The sequence below is a fragment of the Stegostoma tigrinum genome, chromosome 9 (assembly GCF_030684315.1).
Source record: "Stegostoma tigrinum isolate sSteTig4 chromosome 9, sSteTig4.hap1, whole genome shotgun sequence".
Taxonomy (NCBI): Eukaryota; Metazoa; Chordata; class Chondrichthyes; order Orectolobiformes; family Stegostomatidae; genus Stegostoma; species Stegostoma tigrinum.
The window spans coordinates 21,402,252-21,418,654 of record NC_081362.1 but is presented as its reverse complement, the minus strand read 5'-3'; the positions used below and the strand labels follow the sequence as shown (position 1 = coordinate 21,418,654).

The window sequence follows — 16,403 nt, the reverse complement described above, 5'->3', positions numbered from 1 at the left end:
GAAAAGTATGTAAAGATATTCTAAAATAACAAAAACAGCAAGGGCTTCAGAATGATTTTTGGAGATGCAGTCACCCAGTTTTCATGCAGATCTGAAAGCAGTTTTCCATCGTAACACACAAACCTTTTGTTCTGTCTCATCATTTTTCCCCTGTTAAAGAACAAAGAACTGTACAGCACGGGAAATGACTCTGGTCCGCCAAGACTGTGCTGACACATGATGCCTTTCTAATCTAAAAACCTTTTGCCTCTACACAGTCTATGTCCTTCTCGTCTGAGAGCTTAGATGACACTGCTACCCTGACAAATTGCAAGTTTTGCTCCTGACTAATTTTAAGTCTACTCTCCCCTGCAATCGTTGGGAGTAGTACACAAAAGGTAAACTGACATTAGGGAAATAGTCATGTTATAAATGTAGAATACTTCTTTATTTGGCACAACATTAATGTAGGTGAATAACAGATGGCATGGATCACTATTTCATCAGGATGATGACTGGAATGTCAGAGGGTCCACCATACTGTGGCAATAACAAAGTTGCTATGTAGGCCTCTAAATTTTAATTGTAAACAATGAATGGAATATTGAAAATAGGACTAATTTGTAAAACTTGCATGATTTAACATCAATGTCACCGTATTTTAGAACATTTGAGTTTACCTTGCTAGGAAATAAAATAAATAGGGCTAGGGATTTCTGCGGCTTTAATATGTCACTTTCTACATCTGTGGTGGGCTCAGTAGAAGGTAAAGCTCAAATGGTCAGCAAAATTGTTCGGCAAAATGATATGTGCTCCAAATTCAGAAATTTAAACTTATGCTCTATATTCGGAGATTGTGCTGGAACATTTTCATCCAAATCAAACTAACCAACCAGAGGATTCTTGGGCAACAAAAACAAAGTTGATGGGTGATGGAAAAGCTCGGCAGGTCTGGCAGCATCCATGAAGGAAAAAACAGAGTTAACATTTTGGGTCCGGTTAGCCTTCCTCAGTTCTGACTTTGTTTTTGTTCCGGATTTACAGCATCCGCAGTTCTTTCGGTTCGTACAGAGGATTCTTGTGGGTCGTTGACTATGGAGATACTTTTATTAGGCAGCATTACTAATGAAAAGGGCTAAACAAATCTTTAACGATTAATAAATATGATTAAAGTCACTGGAAACTGCTGTGCTAAAAACTACATGCTGTGTTATGGTGCAAGAAATCTGTAACAGCAGCAACATTAATGCAAGAATTATTCATTAGATAATCCATAAATATGAGGAATCAGATATAGTGGGCCAAGAAAAGTTCAAACATCAAAGCAGAATAAATGCTTAGTGACCAATGTATGAAGGAGGCGAATGTATGAACCTGCACCATTAACACTAACTACTCTGCATGACATCCAGTTTCAACAAGAAATAACAAGTAAGTGTACAACAGCTATGAACACAATTTAACACATCATAGAGCCTGTGTCTGCATGTCCTGAGTAAATGAAGTATAATCCAAAATCACAAAAAGGCTGACATTATCCTCCTCAGGCCATTCAAGAGAATTATATACTACTTCAACTAAGTCAAAGCTCTTTGGTTTTAGATTGATTCTAATTATGCATTTTATTTTTCAAATGAGAAAAATCAATGGTATCCAACAATTTCTAGAGGGAACCACATATGTTGATCCAAAACGTATTCAGCTAAATATTTATACTCTATGTTATAAAGGAGACCCATAATGATTAAAAAGCTGCCATTTTTAGTATCAAACAACAGAGAAAGAAAACAAGTGTACTAGGTCCGTTCTTAAATTGCCAGCTTCAAATATTAAGAAAGATCATTTTAAGGTGAGAGAATTGTATTAGCATGCTGCTTTTTACATATAGTTTACACATACGTTCGCATTTTTCATGGTGTGTATGCTGAAACTTACTATATCATAAAATCCCTTCAGTGTAAAAGCAGGCCATTCGGCTCCGAGTCCACACTGACCCTTCAAAGAGCTACCCACCCAGAACCCCTGCATTTCTCACGTTTACACAGCCAGCTCACTCTCATACTTTTGTAGTTTCCTTTGTTTAAACTTAGGACTCTGGTTTCTGATTGGGATAGAAAGTGAAATATTCCAAAGAAGAATTCTGTCACGTTATGACATTTTTCTTCAAGGTCCTCTCACAACAAGATTAGCTTATTAACCACTTCTCATTGCACAAAAACCTATTTGCAATAACCTGTTGTCCAGTTGGTTCCTCAACATACCAGTCATCAAAATAAACCTTGTACACATTCCAGGAAGCCACCTGCTTCAGTTTTATTGCTAATGTGGTTTATCCACTCTCCACGTATGTTAAAGTCACCCAGGCAACATACCATCAAGTGGATTCAATATTTTACATTTTAGAAATTATTTTTAGACACTATTAAAATCAAGTTAATTCCACATGGAAATGACATATTGCAGTATATTTCTAGGGAGGATGTTCACATATTTTCATCTTTAGAGAATGTTTTAACTTCCAACCAATTATGTGAAACATTCTGTTACTGCCATTGAAAGATTTATTCATACTCATATACAAGTGATAAGTACCACTCGGAAAGACCACAGGGAATAACTATCCTGGTGTCAGTTGTTCCCATGTCACAAATTGCATTGTCAACAACAAGAATTTGAATATAGAACATAGAACATAGAACATAGAACAGTACAGCACAGAACAGGCCCTTCAACCCACAATGTTGTGCCGACCATTGATCCTCATGTATGCACCCTCAAATTTCTGTGACCATATGCATGTCCAGCAGTCTCTTAAATGACCCCAATGACCTTGCTTCCACAACTGCTGCTGGCAACGCATTCCATGCTCTCACAACTCTCTGCATAAAGAACCTGCCTCTGACATCCCCTCTATACTTTCCACCAACCAGCTTAAAACTATGACCCCTCGTGCTAGCCATTTCTGCCCTGGGAAATAGTCTCTGGCTATCAACTCTATCTATGCCTCTCATTATCTTGTATACCTCAATTAGGTCCCCTCTCCTCCTCCTTTTCTCCAATGAAAAGAGACCGAGCTCAGTCAACCTCTCTTCATAAGATAAGCCCTCCAGTCCAGGCAGCATCCTGGTAAACCTCCTCTGAACCCTCTCCAAAGCATCCACATCTTTCCTATAATAGGGCACCCAGAACTGGACGCAGTATTCCAAGTGCGGTCTAACCAAAGTTTTATAGAGCTGCAACAAGATCTCACGACTCTTAAACTCAATCCCCCTGTTAATGAAAGCCAAAACACCATATGCTTTCTTAACAACCCTGTCCACTTGGGTGGCCATTTTAAGGGATCTATGCAGCTGGCTGCAAGAACAAGTTATCTGTTTCACCAGACGGCACATCTATCATTTGATTGACAGCCTCACGTCAAACAGAAAACTCTGCCACAAATGGGAATTTCATTCCAACATCATTTATAAAAGCAGGATGTCCACAAAGAAAGAGATAACAAAGTGCGAATATGTCCCAGACAATCAAAGTTTGGCAAGGTGGAACCACTTGAGACCACCTATCTTGAAACACAAGTAGAAATTCCTGGAAAGCCACAGCAGACCTGGCAGCATCTGTGGTGAGAAAGCAAAATGCATGTTTTTGGGTTCAGTGACCTTTCTTCTGAAGAACTGGCTTTGTTTCTGATTAACAGCATTTGCAGTTCTTTGGGTTTTTTTTCAGCAATTCATTGTTTGCTGTGCACAGGTTAATGATGTACTACTGTTATTTTTCAGTAACTTGGGTTGTAAAGTGGACAGAATCATGTAAAGCTTTAAGTTTACTTACTATTTCTATACGGTGTTTAAAAAGTGCATCATTTTTGTTTCATTACTGACTTCTGAGAGTGGCACCAGGTTTTCTGTAGTTCTGTTAATGTGTATCTCGAAGTAGGTTTTCAAAATCATTGAAGTAGATAGTTCAGTGCATCATAAACAAGGGAACAAGACAGTTCTTTAAAAAAGTGCTGACTAACAACAGGAGTCCAACAGCACAAAGACAGAACCTTCCAGAGAGTCAGGCTAACTGCAGCTCAGTCAGATAGCAAAGTTGCTGCTAGTGCTAGTAATTCCCAAAAACAAGGTCACAGAAAAAAAATTCCAAGTGACATGAGTGAAACTAACCAGAAAACAGGAAGCTGAGTACATAGAAACATGTACTCATGTACATGGTCAGAAAGTGTTCTCTTCTTTTATTGTGTCAGAAACATTGGTACTCTTTTGTTAGAAGTATATCGGCAGCCGAGAGGAAACAGGCCATTTTTCCCATCAAATCCACACTGACACTCTGAAGATTAGCCAACCCAGACACATTCCACCCCACCCTATCCCTGTAATCCCACAGCTAACCCACCTAGCCTTCACAACCCTGAACATGATGGAGAATTTAGTATGGCCAATCCAGCTAACTCGCTCATCTTTGGACTGTGGGAGGAAACCAGAACACCCAGAGGAAACCCATGCAGACAGAGAATGTGCAAACTCCGAGGATGGAACTGAACCAGGGTCCCTGATGCTATGAGGCAGCAGCGTAACACTGAGCCACCATGCCTAGCACTATTTCATGACTGACAAATATGGTAAACAAATAGTACAAATAAAAAAAATTCTTGTTTTCTCATTCCAGATTGCACTTTCCGATGTGACTTATCCAGTACTACCAAAGGCATCCTAACAGCTGGCATATTAAAATCATCCACTCAATACTCATTCTTCTCTCCATGTCAGATGAACAGTGAAACATCAAAATTTTGATCACCAAGTTTAAAAGGCAGACTTTGACATTTGAGTTTGCAGACAGAGTACTACAGCACTCTTATTCACAAATCTTGCGCACTCTGATACTGGCCTTGAATTCTTCTCAGAGGATATAGTCTGACATCTTAGCAGGAAACATAACCATTGTGCCAATAATGCTGTGTCACCTTTTCTTTCAACATAAATTTGGAAATGTAATTGTTGTTCTTTCACAATAGATTCATTATAAACTATGATGCGCTGATCAGCATTATGAGCTGGCAGTGACAGTGCCGCTAGAATAGGTAAAATAGGCATTCACCTGAATGCCTCCCTAAATATGGACAATGTCACCATCTTCTGCTTGATTCCACTGTCTGTGTATAGACAAACGGCACCTGAGACCAATTCAATTTGGCCTCAGACCCAAGACACATCAAAGGAAGAGCCATGCTCGAGAACTGGGCCAAATGATCCTTTGTCCACTTCAATGACAGGTCTGATCATCTGAGGTGGTGACTGTAAAGGTTGTTGGCGTTTTTTTTTTAAGGTGAGCACTGCGCATGAAAAAAAGAACTGAAAGGAGCACCTTGTCCATAGTCAAACAAAAACTGTCCTTGTCAGAGCAACACTCCTCTTCCACTGTGGGTACAGCACAGATCATCAGTTGCAACGCATAAAGTGCTGCTGTAAGTGGTCCAAGTCTGGCCTATTCTCACCTGAACTACCTTTTGTTGTATCTGGAAGTCAAAGTGTACCATTTTCACAGCCACATGATGCTTGAAACTCCATTTAGAACACTAAAGAATCACAGCCAAAATGCGGCCATCCGAATCTGGGCATTTTGTGCCAGTTGCATAGCTATGCATAGAAACTCCCTATACAAGTGGCACTATGAGGCTGAGGTTCTGGAAGTGAGTTTGCTCGCTGAGATGGAAGGTTCGTTTTCAGACATTTCGTCACCATTCTAGGTAACATCAGTGAGCCTCTGGTGAAGCGCTGGTGTTACGTCCCACTTTCTATTTATCGGTTTAGGTTTCCTTGGGTTGGTGATGCCATCACCAAATGCAGGAAACGACATCACCAACCTTACCTAGAATGGTGATGAAACGTCTGAAAATGAACCTTCCAGCTCAGCGAGCAAACTCACATCCAGAACCTCAACCTGAGCTACAAATCTTCTCAAAACTTACTAGGCTGAGGTCTTACCAATTAAACAAGTTGCAAAGAATGAGTTTGGCCATGTTGTCACAGAACCCTCCAAGTGTGAGAGTCATGCTATACGATCTGTCCTTTGTGAAGAAGGTTCCATAGAAAAATACCTTTAACCGCAAGTCTATCAGGCAGTGATCAGCACATAACATACAAGCCCTTGTAGGAAAAGGAGATGGTAGATCCTGTCATTTGGTTCCCCATACAGACTATTAGTCACTTGGCTTTATGCCACAATGCCAGAAGTTACAGCCAAACAATAAGACAGTTTGGCTGACGGTGAAAAAGGCTCTCAGATCCTTCCTATGTGACTGGAGCCTACCCCTGTTTGCACATTACTCTTGAGGTGGCTAGGATGGGGAAAAGACTTGTGGACAAAAAGTGTAAAAGGAAATCTCAAAAGAGATGCAAGAGAATAAAACCCGAAAGAACTGCAGATGATGTAACCAGAAACAAAAACAGAAGTTGCTGGAAAAGTTCAGCAGGTCTGGCAGCAGCTGTGAAGAGAAATCAAAGTTAATGTTTCGGGTTGGTGACCCTTCCAGAGTTCTGAGGAAAAGTCACTGGGCTGAAATGATAACGCCTCTTTTTTTTTTGCAGATGCTGCCAGAACAAGGGATACAACAATGTTTGTTCAGCTTTACCCCAAGCAACTTGATCGCACAGGACTCTGTACTCAATGGGTTGCTAACAGAAATGCGCATCACAATCAATCCTTCCAGTGTAGTTGGTGCCATCAACTCAGTGCAACCTGTTCTTTGGTCTGCCCAATCAGTCCATGGTCCAGGATTGCATGCTGAAGAATGCACTAAAGCTCCAAGCAGATGCCAAAGTGGTGAAACGTCACTGACGACGACCTTTCAGCCAGGTACACTGAATTCCTTTGCTACTGCCGCTTCTGCTCCCAGGATGAGGCATTCCACTCCCAAACATCCCAGATGTCCTTGTTTTTCAAGGACTGCAGCTTCCCACCACCCCCCCACAACGTTTATTTTACAAATGTTAAGCATAGTTTTAGAAAATAATAGCAAAATTTTAAAAAAATTTTGGGTCATGATGCTCTAAGCTTAAATAATTCATTTCACTCAAAAATGCAATTTAAAGTGTCAACGATTTTGCCAATAGCTCATTAATTAACACTGAAATTATCAGCACCACATACAACCGCTTTATTTACCACAATAAATGTTCTGGAAAAAAATACATCTTAAAATTTATTAAATTACAAGTACTGAAGACATCAAAACTAGCTCCACCTAGCTGTAACTCTAAGGAACAGTGCAGCTGACAGGGTGATGTAACATAATTTGATATATACTAACATATAAAAAAATACAAATTAACTCAGTTGTTTTGACATTGTCAAAATCCAATTTTCCTAATCGTCATATAAATGACAAGTACTGCATAGAACCCAATCACCTATGATCACTAGACTTGCAGTTTAACCTGCATAAAGTAGCTACTGTTTAAATTGGGTTACTGTATTTATTCTTTCAAGGGATGGCATCTGTTTTCCACTTCTAATTGCAATTAAACTGACTGGTTCAATCTGTCACTTCAGAGAACAGTTAAAGGTCAATGGATCTGAAGTCAACTGTAAACAGAACAGGTAGATGACAGATTTCGCTTCCTGAAGCACATCATTTTGCAGCAATGATAACTTTATGGTCACCATTACTGTACTAACTTTTGATTCCATTTTAAAATAAGCTATTGAATTTAAATTCCATTAGCTGCCATGGTGAGATTTGAAACCATCTTGAACCCACTGCCCCACAGCACCAGCCTAAGCCAATGGATTTCCAAAATCAGCGACATCTCCATTTCTCTACTATCACCCCCATTCTCTAAACAGTGTTAATCATATATTGGCAAGCCACAAAACACAAGTCTGCATTGCTGCAGGTTATATCATTATTTCAGTGATATTTTCAAATTTTACAACCTCAATCAGGGTGTTCACCAACTTTATTTCCTAGTGGTATAACTCCCTTGTGTCTTGCAAAAAAATCAACATTTAAGTTGTAAAATATATTTTGTCAGCGCAAAACAGAGACCAGTCTTTAGGTGGTAAAGGACTTGTTTTGGTTCTTACCTCATTGGATGCAAGTCAAACATTGGTGGTTGAAGTTCAGCTAGCTCAATACCCGTTATGCCAACTGCCCAGATGTCACACAGTTGGTTATAACCTCCTTTCCTCTCCACAGCTGCGACCTCTGGGGCCATCCTGGAGAACAAATAAAGTTCACAATTTACACAGCCCTGCTGTTTTCAAATTTTCATGCAAGATGAATAAAAGCAAAATATTTTCCTAATTATTTTTAATCTCGCATTTATTAAATACTTGTAAATGCCTTGGAAACTTAATTTCTGCTATAAGCTCTATAGCGATTGTTAACAAAATCACAACCAATTATATACTTCACAATGAAAATCATCTCCATTAAGGTTGCTCAATGAAGTGAAGGTATTTGAAATGAAACATGTCATTCATCCAAGTAAGTGCTAATGGAGTAGTCAATGAATCACCTCCTCAGAGACAACTAACTCTCACCAGAACTGATCACAGAACTTTAGGCAAGGGAACAGGAGCAGAAGTTTTTGTACAATCATGCTAAGACTTATGATGCACACAGCCTATGAAACAGGATTCAAACATTTGTGGCTTTGCTCGATGTATGGCAGGAAGATCCACCACAAATCAAGGTGAAAGGTAGAGGAAATAACAACGGTGTTCCATGATGAACATAAAAAATACAGCGCATTTAGATACTAAATATCCTAAAGGATATTGTTCAGCAGGACAAATAAATCAATAGTTGAGTACAAGAAAATTACACAGATAGCATCTTAAAAAGAACTTCAAGAATTGTTTCTATGATAGATATGGTGATGTAACGGAAGGTTCATGCATATGTGCATTTTGGTTTTGCTTGCTGAACACAAGTTGACAACTGGAAGAAGGGGAAAGCAACAATACCCACAATTCCAAGCAAAATGAAGTTATTCAGAGTTCCTGGGGAACTACCTAGAGGATTTAGGGTGAGAAAATTCCAGATTGATTCAATTAGAGCTCCAAAGTCATTTGACAGGAGGCATGTATCAAGTTCCAAACTGCTGAGAAGCCTTTGGATTAGTAATGTGTTAAGGTTCCAGTTGGGAATCTGACTTGCCCAGTTCTGATACAAATTGGGCATTTCCTCTATAACAATCGAAGCCATGAAATCTAACAACATCCATGTTCGACATATTCCTGAACTCTGAAGCTCACAAAACATTAAATAACAAGTACTTCAAGGTAGAGAACTTAGCAATCTGTGAATCATAACATTCTCAAACAACATGGCAATTTGCTTACTACTTTGAAATAATGAAATCTTTTTGCCTCACATGACCTAAAACTCCAAGGACCAGGAGCTGACGAGATCTGCTGTGGTGATCAACATAAACTGGCTCCTACCTATAAAACAAATTAACTCTCAACACCTCAAAGGCTGACGAAGTGTTTGATATTATCACACAATGAAAAATGAATATCTTACAAGGTACGTATTTTTTATTGTTATTCAGGTATTTTGCTAACATATGACTCTGAAAGGATCCAGTACCAGCTGCATCTCTGCTCTTAACACTATGTGCTTAAAAAGTTACCAATATTGGCCCACTGTAAACAGCAATGAAGGGTTTCACATGTATAATACTTAAGCAAGCAACTAATGACTCCACTAATTCCATCACCAAGTTGGCCACATCACAAAATTATTCAACACAATTGTTTTATGACAATTAACCACCAGGACAAGCTCCAAGTATCATAAACAAAGAAATCATCAAATCATTAAAACCTTCGATCTTATCTGAATGATGAGTTAGCACATTGGGACAGTTCAATTTTCTTATCAAATAAAACAAAATTGTCTTGTGGCAAAATCCTGAGTTTGTTTTTAGAATTAATCTGTCCTCATGGCCCATGGACAAGAAAGAATGATAGTTAAATGTGCACTAACAGCTGGTTTTCAGATTTAGCTATATCTCAGTGCAGATATTCTAGAATAGGAACTGATTGCAGAATACAAATGCAAATTACACTTTCTAAGAGGCGATCCAGTCACACAAACTTTTAACACGACACTACAAAGCCAGTTAAAGAACTTTTCTGTAAATTGCTCATGATTTCTGAAACCAAAATAAGAACTGACCCAGACATCAACAGCATCTGACCATCACAGTCAGCTGAAAACATTCGGCCCAAAAGCAATCCCTTTCCTCTTTCCCTTGCTGTCACTGCTGCAGCCAGATTAAGGCCTGCAGAGGTCTGTTTGTTTCATTAAGGTCTGTTTGTTCTTATTCTTAACTAGAAGTCTGGCAATCTCTAGTAACTGCTGAAATTCACTAAGTTCATATGCACCTTCTACAACACCTTTGGAATTGAAGAAAAGATATGAAAAGAAATACATATGGAAAAATGCAGCTCAAGGAAAGAGAAAATCCATGACACTTCCATAGAGATCCGCGACCTAACGTTGTCTCCATTCTCCCCATCGATTTAGATTTTCCTCTTCAAGTACCAAAGATAATCTTGTTACCTCTGGGAAAAAGGCTAAATTCTAGCAAATGCAACTAATCACTAGCCACCATCATTTTGATTCCATGCCCCTCAAAGATTTTGCACAGATCGCTTCTAAAAATCTGAACAATATCTTGACAAAGACAAATTTAGGTTTTATGGAGGACATCATACAACAAGGTGACCCAAAGAAGGGTTCTGAGGAAGGGTCCCTGGACTTGAAATGTTAACTCTGATATCTCTCCACAGATGCTGCCAGACCTGCTGAGCTTTTCCAGCAATTTCTTGGTTTCATACAATATAAATGAAATTCCTTTTACATATGAGTTTATTCTGTTGTCTTATGAGTACAGAAAGCTGGCTGGTTCCCTTGGATGAGCAGGTAACCAGGTAGAATGTGGGCAATTACTTTCTGAATATGGAAGAAACATGTTAATTACTTTGTGAATGACTTTGACACCACAGTTTAAATTACTGCATGCCCGAAGTGTGCAAAAAGATTAAGGAACTAAAACGGATTCATCAATTTAAAAAATGTATTCACAATTTATAAAGTATGCAGTCTTCAAATTACCCTTGTAGATATATTTAAGTCTATTTCAGCATTCATTGTTGTGTACTGCAATAACACATTATTTGATACTATAGCTATTGAGACAAACAATGTTACCTTCACAAATAAAGATGCAAAGAGTATTATGGAATAAAAGAACAAACCTTACCAATATGGAGTCCCAATAAATGATTTCCTTTTTGCTATAGTTGCAGTAATCTGTGCAGATACTCCAAAATCAGCTGAAATGTGAATAATAGGCTATTACTGATATTAACAAAATGTAGTAATTTTATGAAAAGCAAATGATCTCAGAGGTACTTTTATGGTACTGATCCTTCACTCTTCCTTTCTGGGTCATGCTCTGGGCCTGTACCTCTATCATAACACTAGATTCATCACAGCAATCAATGTGACTTCAGATTACTGATTGCTGTGCTTAATAATGCCATTTGGGGTCCAGTTGTTGGTATTCTTGGCTTGAATCAGGCGGTTTCAGATTTGCATTCGACTCCAGGGCTTATACGAAAAGATCAAGGTCAATAGTCCAGGCATTTCTGAAGGAGTGCTGCACTGTGGGCAGAGCTATTTCTTTTGAATAAAATATTAAACTAAGACCCTTTCTGGTATCTGTGAAAGATCCCACAGCACTACACCAAAGAGGAGCAAGGAAGTAATCACCAGTATCCTGGCCAATATGTATTTGATCCTCAACCAAATCTCAAAAAAGGATCTTCCCCTCCACGGTGGTCAAAAACGCCCTCAACCATTACATTTCTTACATTTCTCGCAACTCATCCCTCACACCCCCTCCCCGCAATAACAACCAAAACAGAATCTCCCTCGTCTTCACGTACTACCCCAACAACCTCCAGATCCAACGCATTATCCTCCGGCACTTCCAACATCTGCAATCTGACCCCAATACCAAAGACACTCTTCCCTCCCCATGCTTAACTGCTTTCCAGAGAGGCCACTCTCTCTGTGACATCCTTGTCCGCTCCACACTCCCCTCCCGCCCCACCACACCCGGCACTTTTCCCTGCAGCCACAGGAAGTGCTACACCTGCCCCTACACCTCCCCCCTCACCCCCATCCCAGGCCCCAAGAAGACCTTCCACATCAAACAGATGTTCACCTGCACATTTGCTAATGTGGTATACTGTTCCCAATGTGGCTTCCTCTACACCTGGTAAACCAAGCGGAGGCTTAGGGACCACTTTGCGGAACACCTACACTCAGTTCATGACAAATAACTGCAGTCATGAACCATTTGAATTCCCCCTCCCACTCCTTGGACAACATGTCCATCCTGGGCCTCCTGCAGTGCCACAACGATGCCACCCAAAGGTTGCAGGAACAGCACCTCATATTCCGCTTGGGAACCCTGCGGCCTAATGGTATCAATGGGCTTCACAAGCTTCGAAATCTCCCCTCCCCAACCGCTTCCAAAACCAGCCCAGCTCACCCCGCCTCCCTAACTTGTCCTTCCTCCCACCTCAAGCCCCACCCCCATCTCCTACACACTAACCTCATCCCGCCCCCTTGACCACCTACACTCACCTTCACAGGTTCCATCCCCGCCTCTTTGACCAGTCTGTCTGCTCTCCACTTATCTTCTCCTTCATCCAACTTCTATCCGCCTCCCCCTCACTCATTTATTTCAGAATCCCCTTCCCCTCCTCCATTTCTAAAGAAGGGTCTAGACTGCCAATGTGGTATACTGTATCCACTGTACCTGTTGTGGCTTCCTCTACATTGGGGAAACCAAGCGGAGGCTTGGGGACTGCTTTGCAGAACACCTCCGCTCAGTTCGCAATAAACAACTGCATCTCACAGTTGCAAGCCATTTTAACGCCCCCTCCCATTCTTTAGACGACACGTCCATCCTGGGCCTCCTGCAGTGCCACAATGATGCCACCCGAAGGTTTCAGGAACAGCAACTTATATTCTGCTTGGGAACTCTGCAGCCCAAGGGTATCAATGTGGACTTCACAAGCTTCAAAATCTCCCCTCCCCCCATTGCTTCCCAAAGCCAGCCCAGCTCGTCCCCACCTCCCTAACCTGTTCTTGCTCTTACCTATCCCCTCCTCCCACCTCAAGCCGCACCTCCATTTCCTACCTACTAACCTCATCCCGCCTCCTTGACCTGTCTGTCCTCCCCTGACTGACCCATCCCCTCCCCACCTATACTTTCCTCTCCACCTATCTTCTCCCCCATCCATCTTCGGTCCGCCTCCCCATCTCTCCCTATTTATTCCAGTTCCATCTCCCCATCCCCCTCTCTGAAGAAGGGTCTAGGCCCGAAACATCAGCTTTTGTGCTCCTGAGATGCTGCTTGGCCTGCTGCGTTCATCCAGCTTCACACTTTGTTATCTTGGGAACTGCAGATGCTGGAGAATCCATTATCTCTAGACCCGAAATGTCAGCTTTCCTGCTCGGCCTGATCTGTTCATCCAGCTCTACGCCTTGTTACCTTATTACTATCACATTTCCTACGTTACAACAGTGACTTCACTTCACACAAAATTCACTGGCTGTAAGCATCTTGAAATATTTGGCGGGTGATGAATGGTGCTATGTAAATGCAAATTCTTTTCCTTTTTATCATGCCAATTATTGTGGATTGAAAATGGTTAATATTATACCAGACAAGCCATGCAGTTTAACTCTTAATTGCCTTCTCAAAAGGTCAAACAAACCATTCCATCCAATAGCAATTAGGGATGAACAAAAAAATGTCGGTCTTGCTCATGCCACTACATCCCACTAAAAGAATTTTAGAAATTATTATATCATCCCCACATCAATGACTAAGAAGTTTCAGGTCACTTAGAACTATACATAGAAATTATGATTCATGACTGTCAGAATAATCCTCGAACCTAAATATGTGGAGTACAATAAAACTAAACAACTTAAGAAACCTTATTTCTAAATTAATAAGTAGCAGTGTGTTTTACTCAACAACTCCAATTGGAAGTCTCCACATGAATCTTATGAAAATCAACAGGTGAAGGATTTAAAATCAGAAATGGATTTGTGTCATGAGTAGCTCATGTTTAAAAATAACAAATATCACTATTCACAAAATAATCCGATAATCCAATTTTATTTACGCAGGAATTCTTGAAATTCACATTCAGCACTGTCATTTAAAAAAAAGCTTAACACCTTTAGTTTTTTACGGATTAATATTTATATTTATAGGAGTGAAGGCAGAATTCCACCTTGCATAGTAACAGACAATGAGCCATCTTTCATTACATTCCTTTTGTTATTTTTGGAACAAATAGCTTCTTTTCTTTCCTAATCAGAATTAATCGAATCGTTTTTCAAACCATGACACTGATTTTTATTCCAACACCCCTGCTGTAATCTGCTCCACAATAAAACAAAAATTTATTGAATTGTTTGATATAGACACCATGCATCAAATCATCTCCTTCTGGATGATCAATTTCTATGACTCTATGATTAATATTTGCCAATTCCTTTCAACACCCTCAATTTCAATTTCTATGAGCTGATTTTCAAGTCTTTGCCTAATAGAACCAACTTCGCTACATCTTTTTTAAAAAAAATGAAGAGCCCAATTTGATTTGTACCAAAAGAAGTGCAGCCATCCAATAAGCAAAACGTATAAGCAAGTTATCAGTTCTAAAAGAAAAGTAAAATATATTCTTACCTAATTTCACATGGCCATTATCTGTCAGAAGGATATTTGCTCCCTTTAAGTAATGAAAAAGTCCATATTATAGTTCAACAGATTCAAATATTTTTCTTATAGATCTAACCAACTTTATTTATTTTTGCTGTAATCTAATCTGAATACACTTCAAAACAGTAGGAGGACACTGTTAAGGTTCACAAAGCACTGTTTCAGAAACATCAAATGTTTTCTTGATTGCCACCATCTCTCCAATCTCTTGGTCGAATGCTTTCCTCAAAAACATTTCAGCTCAGGAAAGCAAAACAGTTTTAATTAAGCAAAAGATCTGCAAATGACGGAATTCTGAAACCATCAGAAATATCTATGACAGCAATTGATAAAAAAAAATTAAGGTAACGGTAGACTGTGGATGATTTTGGAAGATGCTGAAGTACCTAACTTCAACATCTTGAAGTGGTAATAAACAAATTCTTCTTCAAAGCAGAAACCTTACTTTTTTTCAAAAAGTTGGATGGCATGGTATGACTGGACAGGGTGCAGAGGAGATTCAACAGGATGTTGTCTGGGATAGAAAGTCTCAGGTATGAGGAGAAACTAGATAGGCTGGATTTGTTTCCCTGAAGCAGAGGAAGCTGAGGGAGGAATCTGACTGAGGTATACAAAATTATGAGAGGCATAGATAAGATTCATGATTTATCCTTTCCCCATAGTAGATATGTCTAAGCCAAGATGGCATACGTATAAGGAAAGCGTTTAGAAGAGATCTCAGGAAATAGCTTTTCACCCAGAAGTTGGCAGAAATAGGGAACACACTGCCCAGACAGGGTAGTGGAGGAACGTACTCTCACAACCTTTAAGAAGCATCCGGATGAACATGTAAACAGTCAGGCATTGCAGTCTACGAACCAATTGCAGGTAAACTGGATTAGTACAGATTGATGCTGTTGAACTGCATAGATATGGTGGGCCAAAGGACATGGTTCTACAATCTATGACTGACATTTTTGCAGTCAATTGCACATGGTCTACATGAAATTTTGGCTCATAAGGAATGGATGTCGATTGATTAATGACTGACTTCCTCAACAAAGACCATCAGCCCAGTTCATCCTTCTAACTAGTGCATCATTTAAAACTGCAATGGTGGCAGTTTGGCAGTCATCACGAATCTCATCCTGTTTCCACTAAATCATTTGGCATCATCATCTTCTTGGTGCATCTCAACTCATTCAATTCTTCTCTCTTAATATACCTATTAAGTTTCTCAGCTTGATACAGTTCAGTCTTTTCAAAAAAAAAGTCCATCAAAAGTCACCTTATCCTCACTTCACTCCATCACTATTCTCCTTTAATCACTCCTCTAGAAAAGACTGCTATCCACTCTAAGGGCCACCTCTCCACCTTTATGAATCCCACGGTCTCCCTTTGCTCTCATCATTTGATCTATAGACAAGGCCTTCCCTGGTCAATTGTTGTCATTCCTTCTCGGTTCACAGTTTCCTGTCCCACTTTTTCTACGTTCATCCCTAGAAAAAAGAATTCCAAATCATATACAATACCACTTTCAAACTTCCAACTGTTTAATTTTTAAACTTCTGATCACCATAAAGTTGCACAGTTTAATTACACATCTTACCTCCA

General features: G+C 39.8%; 1 protein-coding gene across 12 annotated transcripts in view; it reads right to left on the bottom strand.

The window, feature by feature from the left end:
- Window positions 1–16,403, bottom strand: part of map4k3a (mitogen-activated protein kinase kinase kinase kinase 3a) — a 229,454-nt gene that overhangs the window by 109,126 nt on the left and 103,925 nt on the right. For all 12 annotated transcript variants that reach the window (XM_048536080.2, XM_048536081.2, XM_059648405.1 and 9 more), the window contains exons 7-9: window positions 14,778–14,820; window positions 11,259–11,331; window positions 8,065–8,196 (exon numbers count right to left, since the gene is read on the bottom strand). In XM_048536080.2, the coding sequence (XP_048392037.1) occupies window positions 8,065–8,196; window positions 11,259–11,331; window positions 14,778–14,820 (248 nt within the window). The remainder of the gene's footprint in view (window positions 1–8,064; window positions 8,197–11,258; window positions 11,332–14,777; window positions 14,821–16,403) is intronic.